The sequence below is a fragment of the Drosophila pseudoobscura genome, chromosome 2 (assembly GCF_009870125.1).
Source record: "Drosophila pseudoobscura strain MV-25-SWS-2005 chromosome 2, UCI_Dpse_MV25, whole genome shotgun sequence".
Classification (NCBI taxonomy): Eukaryota; Metazoa; Arthropoda; class Insecta; order Diptera; family Drosophilidae; genus Drosophila; species Drosophila pseudoobscura.
In genome coordinates this window covers 29,762,283-29,779,638 of record NC_046679.1, presented here as the reverse complement: position 1 = coordinate 29,779,638, position 17,356 = coordinate 29,762,283, and the positions used below count along the sequence as shown (strand labels likewise).

At 40.0% G+C, this 17,356-nt stretch overlaps 1 protein-coding gene across 3 annotated transcripts in view; it reads right to left on the bottom strand.

The window, feature by feature from the left end:
- Positions 1-2,398, bottom strand: part of sr (zinc finger domain-containg protein striped) — a 52,534-nt gene extending 50,136 nt beyond the window's left edge. Inside the window, exons 1-2 of one of the 3 annotated variants that reach the window (XM_033384285.1) lie at positions 1,450-2,398; positions 1,236-1,370 (exon numbers count right to left, since the gene is read on the bottom strand). In XM_033384285.1, the coding sequence (XP_033240176.1) occupies positions 1,236-1,370; positions 1,450-2,146 (832 nt within the window). In that variant the 5' untranslated portion in view covers positions 2,147-2,398. The remainder of the gene's footprint in view (positions 1-1,235; positions 1,371-1,449) is intronic. The other 2 variants (XM_015182848.2, XM_002138022.3) reach the window with 2 other exon arrangements.
- Positions 2,399-17,356: the final 14,958 nt, after the last annotated feature.

The window sequence follows — 17,356 nt, the reverse complement described above, 5'->3', positions numbered from 1 at the left end:
TTTTAATTTTAGCCATAGAAAAAAAATGGCTTTAACCGAAGAATAGATAATTTAAATACAAAAATCTTCTATATATCATAAAATCTCAACCAGAAATGACATTTACACACTTGAGAGGCAACATTTTAATTGAATTTTGAGGCGGAAATAGCACCGTTAGGCCTCGATCGAAACCACAAGCTATATAATTTAATTTATACGCATTTATACGCCCCACCCGCACTCGCTGCACCTCCTCCCATATCCCTTTACCGACGTGTTCGAACGCCGATGCCAACATTGACACACTTTGGGTGGTCTTGGCGGCGTCTCGAACTTAATTTTCAGTTTTTGGCAACAACCGCAAGAAAGAAGAGCGAAACCGAAACCAAAAACCGTACCGAACCCGAACTCACGTCGGAATCTGAGGCGAGTAATCGATGAGACGTGCGGGCACACACCTGTTGCAGCAGCAGAGAAAGGGCGCAGCAGTGGCAAGTGCCGGACGATGCACTGCATCATTTGCAGCAGAAAAATTTCAATTTCAGGCTTTTGGCAACATTTCAAAAGAGCGACTGACACAGACTGCCTGGACGGAACGGACTTGTCTGTCGTCTGTATTTGAAACAGTCGTCGGGCGCCAGGCAGCAGTGCATTTGAAGGCGCCATCGAAAAATTGCCAAGCGAACGGCATTAAAGTGCGCGAAATATGTTATTATACACTTCCAAAAATTGGGGTACTATAAGCTGGAGGGAGAGGTTTGTTTTTGAAAGAAGGATCTTTAGATTTTAGGGTTTTTGCTATCGGATACATGGCAGGGAATATTCTGTATTTTATATCTTAGGGTATCTACTGTTTCGCTAGCAGAGATACCCTTTTTTGGGGCTGTCTTGTTTTATTTCCATTTTATTTATTGAGCCATTAGATCGAGAGGGTAGCTTTATGGTAAGGCCTGTGTGCTGTGTGGAGGCAGAGGTTTTTTCCTTTTGGCTGTCAGCTCATTCACAGATTAATTTTGGCAATTTATAGCCGACGAGATAGTTTTTGAGTAACTGCAACATGGAGTGCGCGGAGTCTGTGAATTATGTAATGAGAGTGGGGCAGAGGCGAGTGGAAGCCCCCCAGACAGACGCCCCAAACTAGTGTCACAGATACCCTGGGAAAATCGCAAGTAAATTATGAATAAATGCCAGGGAAATGCAAGAGAAATCAGTCCTAAAGGTGGGCCAGGGTGAAGGATGAATGGTGGACTCACCTGTGCCATTGCTGCCAAACCAAAGGGCCACTAGGTCCTCGCTTGGCGGCGTATGATGATGATATGGATTGCCGTACAAATATGGATTGGGATAATCAAGCAGGACACGACGCGTGCCAGGCGATGAGGATTCGGCTAAGAGAATGAAACGAGGATCACAAGTGCGAGAGTGGGAGATACCAAGATGACAAAGGGAGAAGCTCAAGGCACTTACCTTGGGCTATGTGGGCCGCGTATTCCGTGGCCTTTTGTAGATTGATGCGTGGTCGTGGCTTTGCCACAATTTGTTGCTGCTGCTGCTGTTCTGTTGGCGTGGGATTCGGGGGATTTTGATTTGCTGCTGCCGCTGCGGCGGCCGCCGACGAGTCCAAGAGCAGTTGTTGCACCTGCAATATGTCCACGTACTCGTCCAATTCTACCGAGTGCTGGGGCTCAGTGGGTCCCGAGTCGCCCTTTGCCAGCCCCGGGGGATGATGCTGTTGCAGATATGCCGGGCCGATGGTGGCCGTGGCTCCACCTCCACTCGGGCCCGGGGGTTGATGGTAGTAGCCAAAGGCCGGACTGCAGGCCGTGGGTGCAGCTGCAACTGCAGCGCCCTGCTGCACGGCAATGGGCGGTGGTGCCGGTGGGGCGGCAAACTGTAGAGGATTACGGCTCAGGCCCAGCAAAGGGGTTGTGGGCGTATTGAGAGAATCCTGCTGGGAGCTGGAGGGCGGCACTAAGCTGAGACCTTGACCATTCAATCCGAAGGACGTTCCTGCTGCTGCTCCTGTGACTGGTGGCGAGGGTGTGCCGCCATGTGTGGTGGCCGATGACGATGTCGCTACAGGCGGATGTTCGCCCACCGATGCTGTACCTGGATGCTGCTGACTGCCTATCAATTCATTCTGTCGCCGCATTGTCAGCAACATTTTTGTGTTTGAACAGAACGCTGAACGTTAACCGGAACGAAAACAAAACAAAATTGTTCAAAAATAATAAAGAAAAACACAAGTTCTTGGACAGAAACTCCATTTGATTGGTTTGATTCACTTTTCTAAGAATTCGTTGGGTATTTCAACATTTTGTCGGCTCTTTAAGATCTCTTTGTTGTTTTTCAATTTTGTTTACTTTTGGCAGGTACGTTTATGTTTTAATCACTTGAGTTTTAATCTTTTGTTGCACTTTTTCACTTTTTGATTGGGTTTTTTCTTCAATAATTTTGTTGGTTTTTTTCTTGGAATTTTTCCTTTTAATTTTACGTTTTAATTTTTGCACTTTTGGTCACTTTAAAATTTGTATTTTTCGATTTCCTTAAAGTTTTTTTGATTGATTTTTAATTTTGAATCAAATCAGTCTTTATGGCTTGAAATGATTTTTCTTTTTGATTGATTTGTCGATTGATTAACATCTTAAAAAAAAAGAAAGAAAGAAATTTATTAGAAATATTCATTTAATTTTTAAAATTCACATTTGTATGTTTTATTTATTTATAAAAAAACCTTAGGAATAATACTATATTTCCGCACATTCCCCCATTTTTACCCATTTTTTGGTTTACCTATTTCTTAAATTTTTTATTTTGATTTCCCCCAAAACAGGATTGAAAGAATTTTTTAGAATTATTATTTGAATTTCAAAATTTTCCATTTATTTTTTATTTGTATTAAAAAAAAGGAATGGTACTATATTTTTTGCTCCCATTTTATTTTTTTTTTGTTTAAATATTTCCTACATTTTTTTATCAGATTTTCCCCAGAATAAGATAGAAAGAAATTTATTAGAAATATTAATTGAATTTTAAAATGTTCGATTTACTTATTATTTTTAATTAAACCAATAAATCTTAGGAATTATATTATATTTTTTTTTGCGCATATTCTCCCATTTTTACCTTTTCTTTGGTTTCAAAATTTTTTAAATTTTTTACTTAATTTTTCTTTTACGGAAACTCAGTTTTTTTTCACCTTTGCTTCCGCCTTAATTTATTTCTTAATATTCGAACACGAAAAACATTTATAAAATGCCTTTTATATTGATGACAACAATAAAACCACACTACAGTAAAATTACGCTACAGTAAAATTGACACTACAGTAAAACATTCACTACAGCAGATAAAAAGACACATCAAGACACTGAGAGTTTTCTTTCGAATAAAATCTACATCAAAAATACACGCTTACATATATGTATGGGGGTATTTAAAAAGTATTTAAATATTTTTGTATTACATATTTAAATATTTTCATTTAATTGCAAAAACATTTAGCACAAAAAATATGCCATAAATCTATAGAAAATTTCTCAAAAATTATTCCTAGTTTTCTTTCACTTTCGTTTTGCCGGCGGCAATTAATTTTCGATTTTTTTCACTTTTCTTTTGTGCTGATAATTATCTAGCACTTTTTCTTTCTGTTTTGTCACATTTTTCTTTTATTTTTGGGGTTTTTTTGGTTTGGAATAATTTTTTAAATTTTAAAAAATGTTGTTTTAATTTTTTGTACGCGCGCGAAAATTTTTTTTTGTTGATTGTTTTGTGTGATTTTTGTGTTGGCCAAAATATTGCGAGACAAGCCGTTGAGCCGTCAATGCGCTACTGGCGCGAGCGGTGAAAATCGAAAATGAAAATGGGAAAACTCGGGCATCGGTAAAAACACAAAACAACAACAACAACAAAAAGCAGAAGAAAACATGATGAAAACAGCGGCAAATCGGCTGCGCCGCTGCTGTACTTGTGCGTCGGCGTCGATGGCAGCAGCAGCATCGGAGACGTCGGAAATGTGTCGGAAAATGCCTGTGGAAATTGTATTTAGCTTTTGACGAACTCTCTGTCGGTGTCTGTCGCTGCCACCGCCGCTGCCACTGCCGCTGCCTGCGTATAACTGTTGATTCTTTGCATGGGATTGCTCTCGCTCTCACTCTCTGTCTTTCTCTCTGTGGCTGTGTGGGTGGAAAACCAGCATTTCCGATTCCGTTGGCAGAGCACAACAATTGTGGTTGAGAGAGAGAGAGAGAGAGGGAGAGAGAGAGAGAGAGAGGGAGAGAGAGTGTGAGATGGAAAACTACGTAATAGTTGGGAATATCCTTATCTATCAGATAAGGCATTAGCTTTCACTCTCAGAACGAAAGAAAGCAAGCAACGACCACCGATAGGCGTCAATGGGTCGTATGCGTAATTTATGATTAATCATACGCCTCAATGTACGCCTGGAAATGTTTCCTAATGAAGTTTATATGTTGCAATCCCCCACTTGATATTTAATACAATGACTGACATTTTGGGCCGCGAAATTTCCCTGAAATCCCGAAAGGCACTTGCCTGCTGACTTTTCTGAAAAGTTAACTAAACAACGAACAGGGGAATATGCAAAGCATCGCCTAAAAACCGCCCACAGAAGCATCAACAAATGGCAATTAGAGTGTTGCACACACTCACTCTCTCTCCCTAGTTATGCTCTCTCTCGCGCTCTGTTTTCCCGGAATGGTATGACATTTAAAGGTTAGAGGTTGAGCATCAATCAAAAAGAGCAGCCAGCTAAATGCTACCGGAGAAAGGGCGAAGGTAGTTCTTGAGGCGAAGGATGCGAGGGTTTTAATACGCTTAAAGATTAGGGGCACTTAAGAGGGGCTTAAGATATCATGAAAAGAATTATTTAGAAATAGAGTGTACTTTTGTTTACTTTTTCTTGGACAGATATTAATATTATTATTAAAATTAGGCACAACAAATTAATTAAATGGAGTTCTAGCGTCGTGGGGTTCGCATTTGTTCAACAGGTACATGCTAAGTCACACTGGGAGAGAGAGTGTGATAATTCAAAAAAATTCTATACTTTTTTAGGCAAGAAAGTTGTAAGATTTAGGGGAATTCTTAAGGCCACTGCCTCTAAATTCTCTAATATACCGGATATTTCAGAATATTCCTTGAGAGGAATCCCTCTAGAACAAACCCCCTTTAAAAACCAATATACCCTCTTTTTGGAGCCACTAAATATCAATACCAAAACATTAACATCAATAATAATAATACTCGTAATAATGAAAGGAAACCGAAATAAAGTGAGACGTGAGACCTCGACAGAGATGAGGACATGGACTGGCAGGTGGTCAGCAAATCAAAGAACAAGTAAGGACATTTTCGGGGCTCTTTAGGCCATTAAGTTTATCAAAAAACCCCACTCCCCTCCATAAACTTGTTGCTTGTTTTTCGGTTTTCGGGTGCCTTTAAACGAAGCACAACTTTTTGTGTTGTTTTCAACTTCCAATTTTCTAGAGGAACGAGTGCGGGGGCGTGTAAGAAAACGCTCTCGACTACGATGCTAATAGATGCGATTAAACGCCCCCACATTGTCAGGGCTGCCATTGACTGAAGCGTTGCTAGCAGCAGGAGACAAGGAGGCGAACAGGGCGGCCCGGGAGCAGCGGCAGCCACAGCGCTAGGAAGCAAATATGCCACAGTGGTGCATAGGAGATTTCTAGGGGGAATTTAATGGGGGTTTTTTTTTATGTCTGGGAATATGTACTTTTGGGAAAGTCCTTCTGACTTAATATCTGAATTATTTAAGCTTTTAGTTATTTATATATTGATGGAATATCTAAGAAAATTCAATAAAAAAACCCTTAAAAGTCTCGAAGAGGGTTTTATTGATCGCATTGATTTTTTAACATAAGCCTGGAACCACTTTAGGACTTTTAAACCTCTTTTAAGTCATTCTTTTTACCAAAAATCTCTAACTTTTTACATAATAAAACTATTTTATTTATTATTATTATTATTTATATATTTTTTATTTAGATATATAATATTATTATTATTTTGTAAGGCTCTTTTTGGCTTAAAATGGTTTTTCATGTGTTTTTAAATGAATACAAAATTCCAATAATCCCACTTCTTTTAAGTCATTTTTTTTACTACAGATCTCTAACTATTTACATAATACAATTATTTTATTTATTATTATTATTTTGTATTATTTTATAATTATTTATACATATTATTATACATATATTTTATTTTTTATTATTATTTAAATTAATTATGATTAATGATTTTTTTCCCCTAAAATGGTTTTGCACATGTTCTTCTTTAATGAATAAAAATTCCAATAATTAATCAGCAATATATTTAAAAGTCTTTCCAAATTTTTAATAATTTTTGTGCCCATTTTCCTTCAACTCTTGCCCCACTGTACCTTGGGTGGCCACTCGAAACACTTCCACTTGACAGGACCCTCTGTCGGAAGCATAGATACAGGATGTTTGATACTTTGCCCTTTTCCCGGCTTCCACTTCCACTTCGTCTCTCTGCGGGGCACGGCACGTGTGTGGGTTGTGGGTTGTCAATGGTGGCTGCTGCCGCCGCAGCATCTGTTGCTGCCTCTGCCGCTGCCTCTGCCAGCGGCGGGACCGTTACATTTCGGCAGCCAATTCTTTCGGAAAAACTTTATGAATGAATGGAGCAGCAAGCTTATCAATGAAATGAAAGCTGAACCGTGACGTCACTGGCGGGAAAATGTGAATTTCCTCAAATTTCATTCATGGAAATGCTAAAGCTTTACAGAGAGATTTAGAGAGAGAGAATTTATTGTCCATTTGAACTTTGATATTTGTTTTTTGCATCTGTTCTGGTCTGGACTGCCACCTTCTCCTCTGGGATTCTTTCAAATGTCACCTGCGACTCCTATTTCAGGAGCCTTCGTCCTGTGGCAGCGTTTAATTAGCCCAGAAAGTTTGTGACTTTTTGTAGCAATTTTGCCGGTTGACCTTTGCACCGCCACCAGCAAAAGAGCAACAGCCGCAGGAGCTATTTGTGCGGCTTGTAACCTTTGAGTGTGGCCACGCGCTAATTGATTTGCTGAATGAATACATATGTCATGCCAGGTTGCCAGCAAGAGTCCGGTCTGTGTGTGGGCAAACGAATGGTTCCTGTTGCAAATGACATTTCTGGTTTCATATTCGCCAAGAAAATGGGGACTATTGTGCGTTTATTGTTGTCAGATGCTTTATTTGTAAGGAGAGACCTCAGAAGTTGTTCTTTACTTTGAAAAGACATACAAAATCATTCTCTAGTTCTAAATATTTACCAACACTGGTTTAGTTATCGCTTTAAAGGCAGTTTCTAACTCTTATTACAAGCCAAAATACTGTTTCAGTTTTTAAAATTCATCAAACTCGTTTTGTTTCATTTTCCAACCCTAACTGTTTACCAACACTGGTTTGGATATCATTTTAAAGGCCTTACGAATATAATTTTCCAGCGCTTAGCGTTTACCAATGCAGGTTTATGCATAATTTTTACATTTTCCTACACTAAAAATTAAACAACACTGAAATTTATTCTTTTCTTAACGTGCTTTCCATTTGCAACTTCTGAGGTATGATGGGGATTTTCAAAGGAGGTTTTTTGCATGTTTTCTTATGTAATAAGCGCTTACCAACACTAGTTTATTTGTGGAAATTGGTGGAAAGTGTTGGACAAAGATAACCCCTTGAAGCCTTGAACCCCCGAAAATCTCTGACCAATTCAGCCTTTAGCATCATTTCATACGCAAAAACCATTGATCAACACTGGAAAAGTACAGCCACACCATTTAAACCATATATTTCTATATTCCAATTGTTTAATTGTGCAATTTATGTATGATTTAATGTACAACCATATTCATAATTCCTTAATTATATTTTATGAATAGAAAATATTTTCAAAGCCTTTGCAACACTGCCGTAGGGCCTACAACTTCCTTTGCCAAACAATGCCCAATATTGACTGGAATTAAAACCCATTAGATGCAATAACTGCAGAGCCGCCAAACGAATGGCAGAGGAGCCCCCAAATCCCCCAATCCCCCAGCTTAACCATTAATATACTTGTTTGGAAGATGTCGAAGTATAAGCCCGGGCAATAGAGGCGCAGAGCCCAGGCAAAGCTACTTACCAGCCATAAAAAGGCAATCAGATGTCGTCGATTCCAGTGTCGGCGCACGCAAGCCTCCAACGAGCCACAGAATCAAGATTTGGCCCAGAAGCGCAGAGTGGTTTTTGCTGGTGGTGGATTTTCCTCAGGAGTTGCCGAAGGAAAGCGCGGAACGCGCGACTGCGTTTGTAATTAATTACGAGGCGGGACCAAAAGGCAAAACGGCGACGCACGCGCGACCGACTGACTGGCAAGCTGGCAACTTTAGATGGCCAACAGGCGATAAGCCAGGGCTAGAACGTGGCTAGGCTCAAAGGAAGCGCGACTCGAAATCTTGGCGGCTACTGCGATTACGCGGCGACAACAACAGCAGCAGCAGCGGCGACAGAGCAGGGGTATCTCTCGGAGAACGCGAACTCGTTCCAGGATTTCCAAGATTATGCAATTTTGATTTGAAACACGCAATTTTGATGGCCAGGCCAAGATATAGGTGGTATCGCTGCTCTCCTCTCTGGGCTCCCTTTTGGGTTTTTTTTTATTCCCTTAACGATCTCATGCACAGGGCGCGTAAATCTGGTGAGGGGTTCTGGGGAGGAGCTGCTTCTTGATAACTTATTAGACGATAATTTCCTTCCGGTTGCGTTTTTTTGCGATTCGACTGGTCCGACTGTCGGCGGTATAAAAAAAACTCTGGCTTTGGCTCTGGCTATGCCTTTGCTCTCTCTCTGCTGTTGCTGCTGCTGCTGCTGAGAGGCTTTGCTGTACTGCCTATGCTGTCTGTGTGTGTGCCTTGAAATCGTGGGCCGATCATCGCCTTACTTAGAGATCTGTCGCCCAGTCGAGATGTGTCTCTGCCTTGGTGTTGGCTTGTGTGTGGGCACAACTGTACATGCAGCTGGGGCAGCCACAGACTGTCTATCCCTGTCGCACGCATGCGTGGCACTGAACCACACAACCCCCGCAATGTCTGTGTGTGTGTGTGTGAGCTTCTATCTACCAACACCTTTGGATTACTTTTTAGTTGCAGAATACCCTGGAACAAAAAGGGTATATAGGGGTTCGGGGAGGGCTAGACAGATCCCAAAACCAATGATATTTCCTGCTTAAAGCTTATTTTCCATAAGAGTAGGGCTTTTTTTGTGGTACAGTCCCGCTAAAAGGTATTTTTTATTCGTTTTCGCTTTTCCTAGGTAGAATATCTGTGTTTGTGTGGGCTTTTCTTCTAGGTGGAACCACCAGTCACAGCCCACACACACACAGACGTCTGATCACAGCCCGCCCCAAAGCTCACACCCGGGGGGGGGGGGGGGGCAGGATTCTAGCCCTTGATGCACTTGCGTCATTTCGGTGCACTTTTCGGAGGGTTTTCCTTGGAATTAGCCAAGTCCTGAAAGCTTTGCAGCCAAACACAAAAAAGAAAGCTGCAGCAGCTAAAAATAACACCCGAACGAAAGCTGTCAAGTGCTACAAAAAGCTTTGGCACCTATAGGAATCATACAAGAAGCTTTTACACCCACACAAGCGCGCGCACACTGGGGAGACCCACGCAGGCTGGCGAGAGAGAACCACACACACACACACGTAGAGAGAGGGAGAGCGAGAGCCGAAGCCAGAGCGAGTGCGTCACGTGGGTGGCTTCATTGATAAATTTTTCGAAGGTGCCTATGGCAATGCCTCTGCCTCTGTCGTGCGCTCTCTCTCTCGCTGTTGGACTGCGAATTGAATGGCAAAATGCTGCAGCTGTACTTCCAAAAAGAAATTATGAAGGAAGAAGAAGAAGGATTAAGGAAGGTAAAGGAAGAGAGGAAAAGAGAGATGAAGGGAGGATTAAAGAAGCCAAGGAAAGAGGGAAAAGATAGAGCTAAGGAAAAGACTTCTGAAGCCCAGGAAGGAGGGAAAATATAGAAGTAAAGGTAGACCTAAAGAAGCTAAAGAAAGAGTAAGAAAGATAGAGGTAAAGGTAAACCTAAAGAAAAAAGAGGGAAAAGATAGAGCTAAAGGAAAGGACAAGAAGCTAGAGAAAAGCGCCAAAATAGAGCTAAAGGAAAGACAAAACAAGCTGCAAAAAGAGAGCAAAGATAGAGCTAAACGTAGACCCAAAGACAGTGAAAGAGACAGGCGTACAGCGTACCTCTGTACAGGCCTCTCTTTATTTTTTTGCTCCACTTTAGATGACATCGCACTCGCATGGCTTTTGGTGTGTGGGTGTGGATCATGCTCTCAGGCATTAGATTGTGAATGAAATGTATGGAACAAAGAAGGACAGAGACAGGCATACAACGGATTGGAGCACAGAAAGAGACAGAGCAAAAGCTGGAAAACCGCCCACTAAGCCGTGATTTGCCGTGTGGATACACCCTCCCTCCCCTCCATTGGTTTCTAATCATATTCGACTTACCCCCTCCCTCCCTTCAGCCCATAGTCAGCTTCATTCACAGAAAATGTTTAAATATGGAAACTTGTCAATTAGTTCCAAGTGCCTGGCCTGGACGTACACTGAGCGAAACGAAAAGCTATCCCCACCCGAAACAAATTAATTATACTTAGAGCCGTGCGGATCGCGCCCACACACCCACACCATTCGATACTCTGACACATTGGACTCTTATTAACTGTAATTGCTCATTCAGAAACACCAATAACTAAAGTAGGGGGACAGAGCATTACCTTATAGAGATCATACATACATACTTCTATTGTGTGCCAGAGAATTCACAAATGAAATGAGAAATTTTAAGGAAAAAGTACAGAATTGTGACCCAAATGAATGCAAAAAAGTGATGGAGGTTGTTGCGATGTTGGGAGTAGATTCTAGGGAGATCTTTTAAGGGTCTTTATGTAGTTTCGCTACGAAATGAGAGTAGAGTGTTGCTTGGGTTATAAATCTAGCTAAATCTGGAGGAAAGTACTTGGGAATTTTATAGAAATTGTTGTTTAAAAGACATACAGCATATAAGTCTTATATCATTTACTGGATGGATGAATTTTATGGGGTACTTAAATATCCAGAACGTAATCGATTTGTAGGAATCGAAACCATTCGTGGGTCTGGTTCTCAAAATTCTGTAAAGAAATTGTCATAAAACGTATGACAATGATTTGTAGTATCCATACATGTCGCTAATTATCAATAATTGTCTATAATTCTCGATAATCCTCTCCAATTCCAACAAGCATCGATTATCTTGTCCTTAACTATCGGTGAAATACGACAAGCGTCCATGAGTGTCCATAATTACCAGAGCAATTTGATAACTAACTAATACATGTATTCATCTATATCTGTCTATAATTCTCGATAGCACTCTCCCATTACAACAAGCGTCGATTAATTTCGTTAACTAACGGCAAAATACGAAACAAGTATACAATAACTAAATAATTTATATAGCGATAGCTGTCTAAAATTATAGATAACTCTCTAATATGTCGACAAGAGTCGATTATTTTATATAATTATCGATAAATAGGACAAACGTTGATGCATTTTGATAATTATCAACGCACTGTGAGGACTAAATAAGATATATATCTATAGCTGTCTATAGTTGTCGATAACTCTCTCATATGTCGACAAGAGTCGATTAATTTCGACGATAAATGTCGCTCAACAACATAAACGTCGATACATTTTTAAAACTATTGATAACATTTGATAAACGTAGATACACTTCGATAGTTATCGATATAATTTAATCAGGCAGGCTCCGTTTTTCATTTACTTTTGCGGATTGCGTTTTCAGCCAAAACGTTTCGTTTTCGTTTTAAGGTGTTCCATTTTTCACATATTTTTTTTATCGATATGTTACATTTTGAAGTCCGAATTAAATTGGGCGGGAAACAGCTGTGCTCACCCAGATTTTCTGTTGAGCGCATGTTACAAGCACAGTCTGAGCTGTTACATGCACATTTGTGCTGTTATACGCAAAAATTTATTAATTGCGTCAGCTGCTTACACCAAAACGAAATTTGATGTTGCTGTGGCCAATTTTTTCCGAGTCAAATTTTAGGTTGGGTTAAAATAAAATTATTTATAAAGAAAGCACAAGTTAAATTACCCTGATATAGGTATCAAGTTTATGTTAATGCATCAATCAATCGGAAAACTTTTGTGAATGTGAAAAACGGAGCCTGGCTGAATAACTCACATTAACTATCGATAACTTAGACAAACGTCCATACATTTCGATAATTATCGACGAACTTTGATAGCTGATATATATCGATACCTGTGTATAATTATCGATTACTCTCTCACATGCCGACAAAAGTCTATTCATTTCGACGATAAATGTCGATATATAATAAAAATGTCGATATGATTAAATAACTAACAATAAGTATCGATAAATATTGATATATATTGATAGCTGTCTATAAATATAGTATATCGATGGATACAGATAATAAATGTAGATAAATATAAAATATTATCGACATCATCGATCATAATCGATAACAATCCAAATCATTTATCAACTTTTTTTGCATAATGCAAGTCAATTGTCCATAGAAACTGCACTTCTTTAACTTAAGTCTAATCAAAACCATTTTTATTTCCACACTACCGCCAACCCCAGCCCCAGCCCCAGGCAGACCCCAAAACCCCAACCAATCATTTAATTGAAAACTTACAACATCATTTGAGCAGCAATCGAGCAAAACCCTTGACTGAAGTGTACAAAAAACCCCTCGATTCCTAGTGTTTCCCCCCCACCCGCAAACCATCCTCCAATCTCGTTGATTGACCATGTTAAATCCTTCAGCACCAACTGACGCTGGCTTCCGTTTTTAACGCCATTTAAATGAATTAATGAGAGACGCTTAAGTCCTACACTGGAGAGTGTCCCCTCCCCCATGCCCGAACAACCAGTGGCCAAGAGAGAATACCTTTTGGCCAGACAAACATCGTCGACGGCTCTGTGGTGTCCCTGGGCCTGCTACTGGCTTCTGTTGCTGCTCATTAAAAGGCAACTCCTCTGCCATTTGGCTGTCAGTCACTCATTTAGTCACTTAGGCATTCATTCGTTCCTTTCGTTCCTTTCGTTCGTTTGGCAGACAATTTACAAAACGCGTTCCATTCATTAGCATTGACTGCGAAGAAAAGGCCGTTGTTAAAGTCTGTGTTGCCACGACAACTCCTTTGACTTTTAAGCCTTTTCAGCCTCTGGTCAGGTGATGTTAACAATGTGTTTAGTTAGTGTTTAAAATTAGTATTTGCTGGGGCCACAGATTTCCCCACCAAATGACAATATTTTCTCTCTCTTTTTCTCTCTTTCTCTACACATTTTTTTGTTGTATCTTTTTCTTCAAAAATCATGCTGGTGGGTCTAAAAACATTTAATAGCTACGCTCAACGAAAATTTCCTTTTTCTAGTCATAAATATCAGAAAAAAAAAACATTTCAATTGGCGGTCAAGACTGTCTGCTTCGGTTTTCTAATAACCCCAGATACTAGATACATTTCGTTGACACTTTTATTTCGGTTTTTCGGTTTTCGCTTTTTTATTTTCTGGCTGCTTGATTTACGATAACGCGCTTCATTCAATTTATGCAAATTTTTGGAAATATTTTACCTTTTTATTAGGCATTTTCTCAAATGCCACACAGATCGAAGGGTCTACGATTACCTCAACTTTACTCTTCTGCGGCTTGTATCTGGTAGATCTTTGAGCATCTCTCATAATAATCATAACCGAAGGGATCTCTACCGATCAAAAACTTATAATTCCTCAATTAATTAAAGTGACACCATGGCCGTGCCTGTGTTTATGAATTTATGAGCCCTCAAAAAAACATACTGCATAATACTTGTATCAATTTTCCAGAGCGGAGCGGAGCGCAGCACATTTGCAATTTCAATTAGTGCAACGCCCTCGACTGGGGAGGGGTGGGGGGAAACTATGTCACATAAATCATGGCCTTCCCTGGGATAATCCCCAGAGCCGCCCCAACCAAACACCCAAACCGATCTCTGTCTCTGGCCTGGCGTCAACTTGCTGCTCAGTCACTTCCTGTGTGCGCAAAAAAAACAGCCAGCATATCTGAAATTTAAATAAATAAATTGAGTTACCACCTCAAAAAGGTGGCTTGTCAACAAGTTGGCATTATGCGAGGGTACGCCGGCTTTGGGGAGAGGATATGACTGTAGAGATCTGCCATAGAGCCAAGGTGAGTCTCTCTATTGTACGGATGTGGTGGAAATTATAAGCAGAAACCACGGAATCTCAATGATCTGTCCTATTACCAAGCCATAGTAGTGATTATACGATGTTTTTGGAGGAAAAACTGCTGTTTCTGAGAATATTCCAGTATAGAATCTCCCCTTGTATGACTTTATTCTTTTTTTTTCCTCATTGATTCCCCTTTCTTTGAAAGTTTTTGATCGGTTTGGTTATACGGCTTAAACGTCTTGCAGCAGCGCCCCTTGGTTTTGCCAACAGTGTCGAATTTTGGACCATTTCAAAGAGCTGTCATGACAGATCAATGTCCTATGATTCTTTGGGATAATCTTAATGCTTTTGTAAGAAAAACTTCTGTCTCTAAGAATATTCCAGTAAAGTTTCTTCCTTTTTAGGACTTTATTCAGTTTTTCCTCATTGATTCCCCACTTTTTTAATGTACATGATCGATTCTGTTATACGGTTTGACCGTGATACAGCAGCACCTCTCGGTTTGGGTTGCGTTTCCTCCTGGAATCTGCGCGTAACAAAATTTGCCTTCAGTGTCGAGTGCAGATCAATGTCCCAAGGACTATGGGATGTCAATGTCTGGGACTCCCTACGATAATCTTAATCTTAATCCAACAATATACCTTCAAGGGCATCAAAATCTATACTTCCTTTCTTGTTCCTTTTTTTCCCGCTTTTAGTGTAAAAGTAATTGCCATATGAGATGGCAATTACGAAAATTTCACTATTAACTCAATTGTGGGCTCTATGCAAATGTCTACCTTGAGTTGTCTCTCTCTGGATGTCTGGCTGTGGTGTCTCTGCCATAGATGATTGCCCCCCTTACGGATTTCTCTATTAACCATAACCAGGGTAAATAGGCAATTGGCTTGAAATTGGCAATTATTTTCTGTATTCTTTTTTGCACAGAGACACAGACCGGAGACGGGGCTCCTCAAAAGTTAAATGGTAAATAGAGAGCCCATCGAGCCACTCTGGCAGTCAGTCGTTCACATGTGAATGGATGGTTGTTGTTGGGCGCACAAGCGCATTATGAATGAATAATGTATGAATGAAAATTGCATGCACGTGCCCTCCAGCTATTGAAAAATCTGGCACTCTTTGGTGTGTCTGCCACAGACAAAGAACTCCTTTGGATTGGATTGGTTTGGATTGGCTCGGGAAGTACTTGCACTCTCCAGTTGAAAGGGATGGGGGAAACCTGTCGATGATCTGACCCAAGAGACTTTTGAACTCAACGGCAAATGATGTTTCTATTAGCTGAAAGTTAAGGGAATTTCATTATTTAAAGATTTAAGGAGATAAAATATTGTTAAGGGATATAGAAATTATGGTTATTATAACTAGAACGAGTCTCAAGAGTTTGTGAGGGCTAACGAGTGGTAGAGGCCATGCTTTAGGCTTTGAAGATCGTATAAAGACCCCTGTTATCATTCTGGAAATGTTGAATTGCTCTGAATTTAGTGGTTTTTTGCAGCAGAACTCCAGGGATCTAGGTCTAAGGGGGAAGATTTGAGGAAGAACCTTTTACAGTGTCTTAAAATTCTATGGATCTGTGGTATATGGGTTCTTAAATGTATACCTCTAAGCGACGAAAGGATGAGTCCGAAATCAGATCCTTGAACATCTGTGGTAGCAGATTTCTTATGGTTTCTTTTGCTCATAATCCCATCTTGTTCGCCTTCAAAGAAGTTTTATTTCTATTAAAATCATAGATCGTCGTATAAGGAATGTTTCTATGTTTTTGGAGATAGTTTCTTTTGCAATAAATAAACTCAATCCATCTTCTAGCCAACCCAAATCAATCTCTTAGCTTTTACCAATTATACAAAATATTTATGGCATTTTTTCTCGTAGTACTTTAAGTGCCACTACGGTTTTTCGGGTTCGTCACCTTAGTCTTTTGTCTGGCAGCGCCTTCGATGATGTCTTCATTAGCGCTGGCCGCTCTCGATAAGGCTTGGAAATCTGTTTTTAATAACCCCCCCAGAGTCGAGAGAGTGGAACTATTTTAATTAATTGAGTGAAAAGAGTAAAAAAAATAAAAGCTGGCAGTAGCCAGTGGAACAATTTATATGCAAATCTGCAAGATGCTGCCGCCTGCCGCCTGTGAGTGCATCGGATCGTAAAGATGCGTAGACTGAGAGAAATTCGATTCAATTTCGAAGCAGGAGCATTGTTGGGATGCAGTTATTAAATTTGACAGTTTACAGTTGGCTTAAGATAGGCTTTGAAGAGTAGCCGCTGCCGCCTGCCGCCTGCCACCGATACGATGCGGCTACTAAATTACTTCGGATGATGTTGGTAAAATGATCAGCAGGTTGTTTGATTTTCTGGTGCAGCGACGGCTATAGATGAAAGGCAGGCGGCCAACGGGCTGGTTAAAGCGATTTCAATTAGCATTTTGATGGCTCTACAAATGAGCCGATAGAACAAAAACTCACCGCCATTGATAGGCCATTGATAGCACATCATAAAGCAGGCAATCGTTTGTCGTTCCGTTCAACCGTTCATCCATTCGCTGGGTGGAGAGGTAGGTTTTTCTCATTTCCATGGGGAGAGGCGGATTGAGTTACTTTATTTTTGAGGGACTGCAGACGATAAGTTTTCCAGCACTGCAGCAAGCGCTTTACGCTTTAAAAAAATGGCTTAAAATTACTAGAAAAATACCGTTTATTAAAGTACTTATACCTAGTATTTCAACGGAAAAATACCAGAAAATACCAACAAAAATACTAGAATAATATTGTTTCTTAGTAAAGGGAATTGTATTTTTTTTTTAATTATCGAGCAATTTTTTTTAAATACCAGGGAATACCAGAGAGTATCGAAAATGCTTTTTCTGGTATTTATACCATTGATTACCAATTTCTTTGATAACAGTAATAATCTCCTCTTGTTATTTTCTCCCAAATATACCTACAAAAATACCAGAAAAATACAGTTTCTTGGTAAAGGTAATTGTTTTATTTTTTATTATAGAGCATTTTCCAACAAAAAAAAAACATAAAATGCTATAGAATACCAGAAAATAC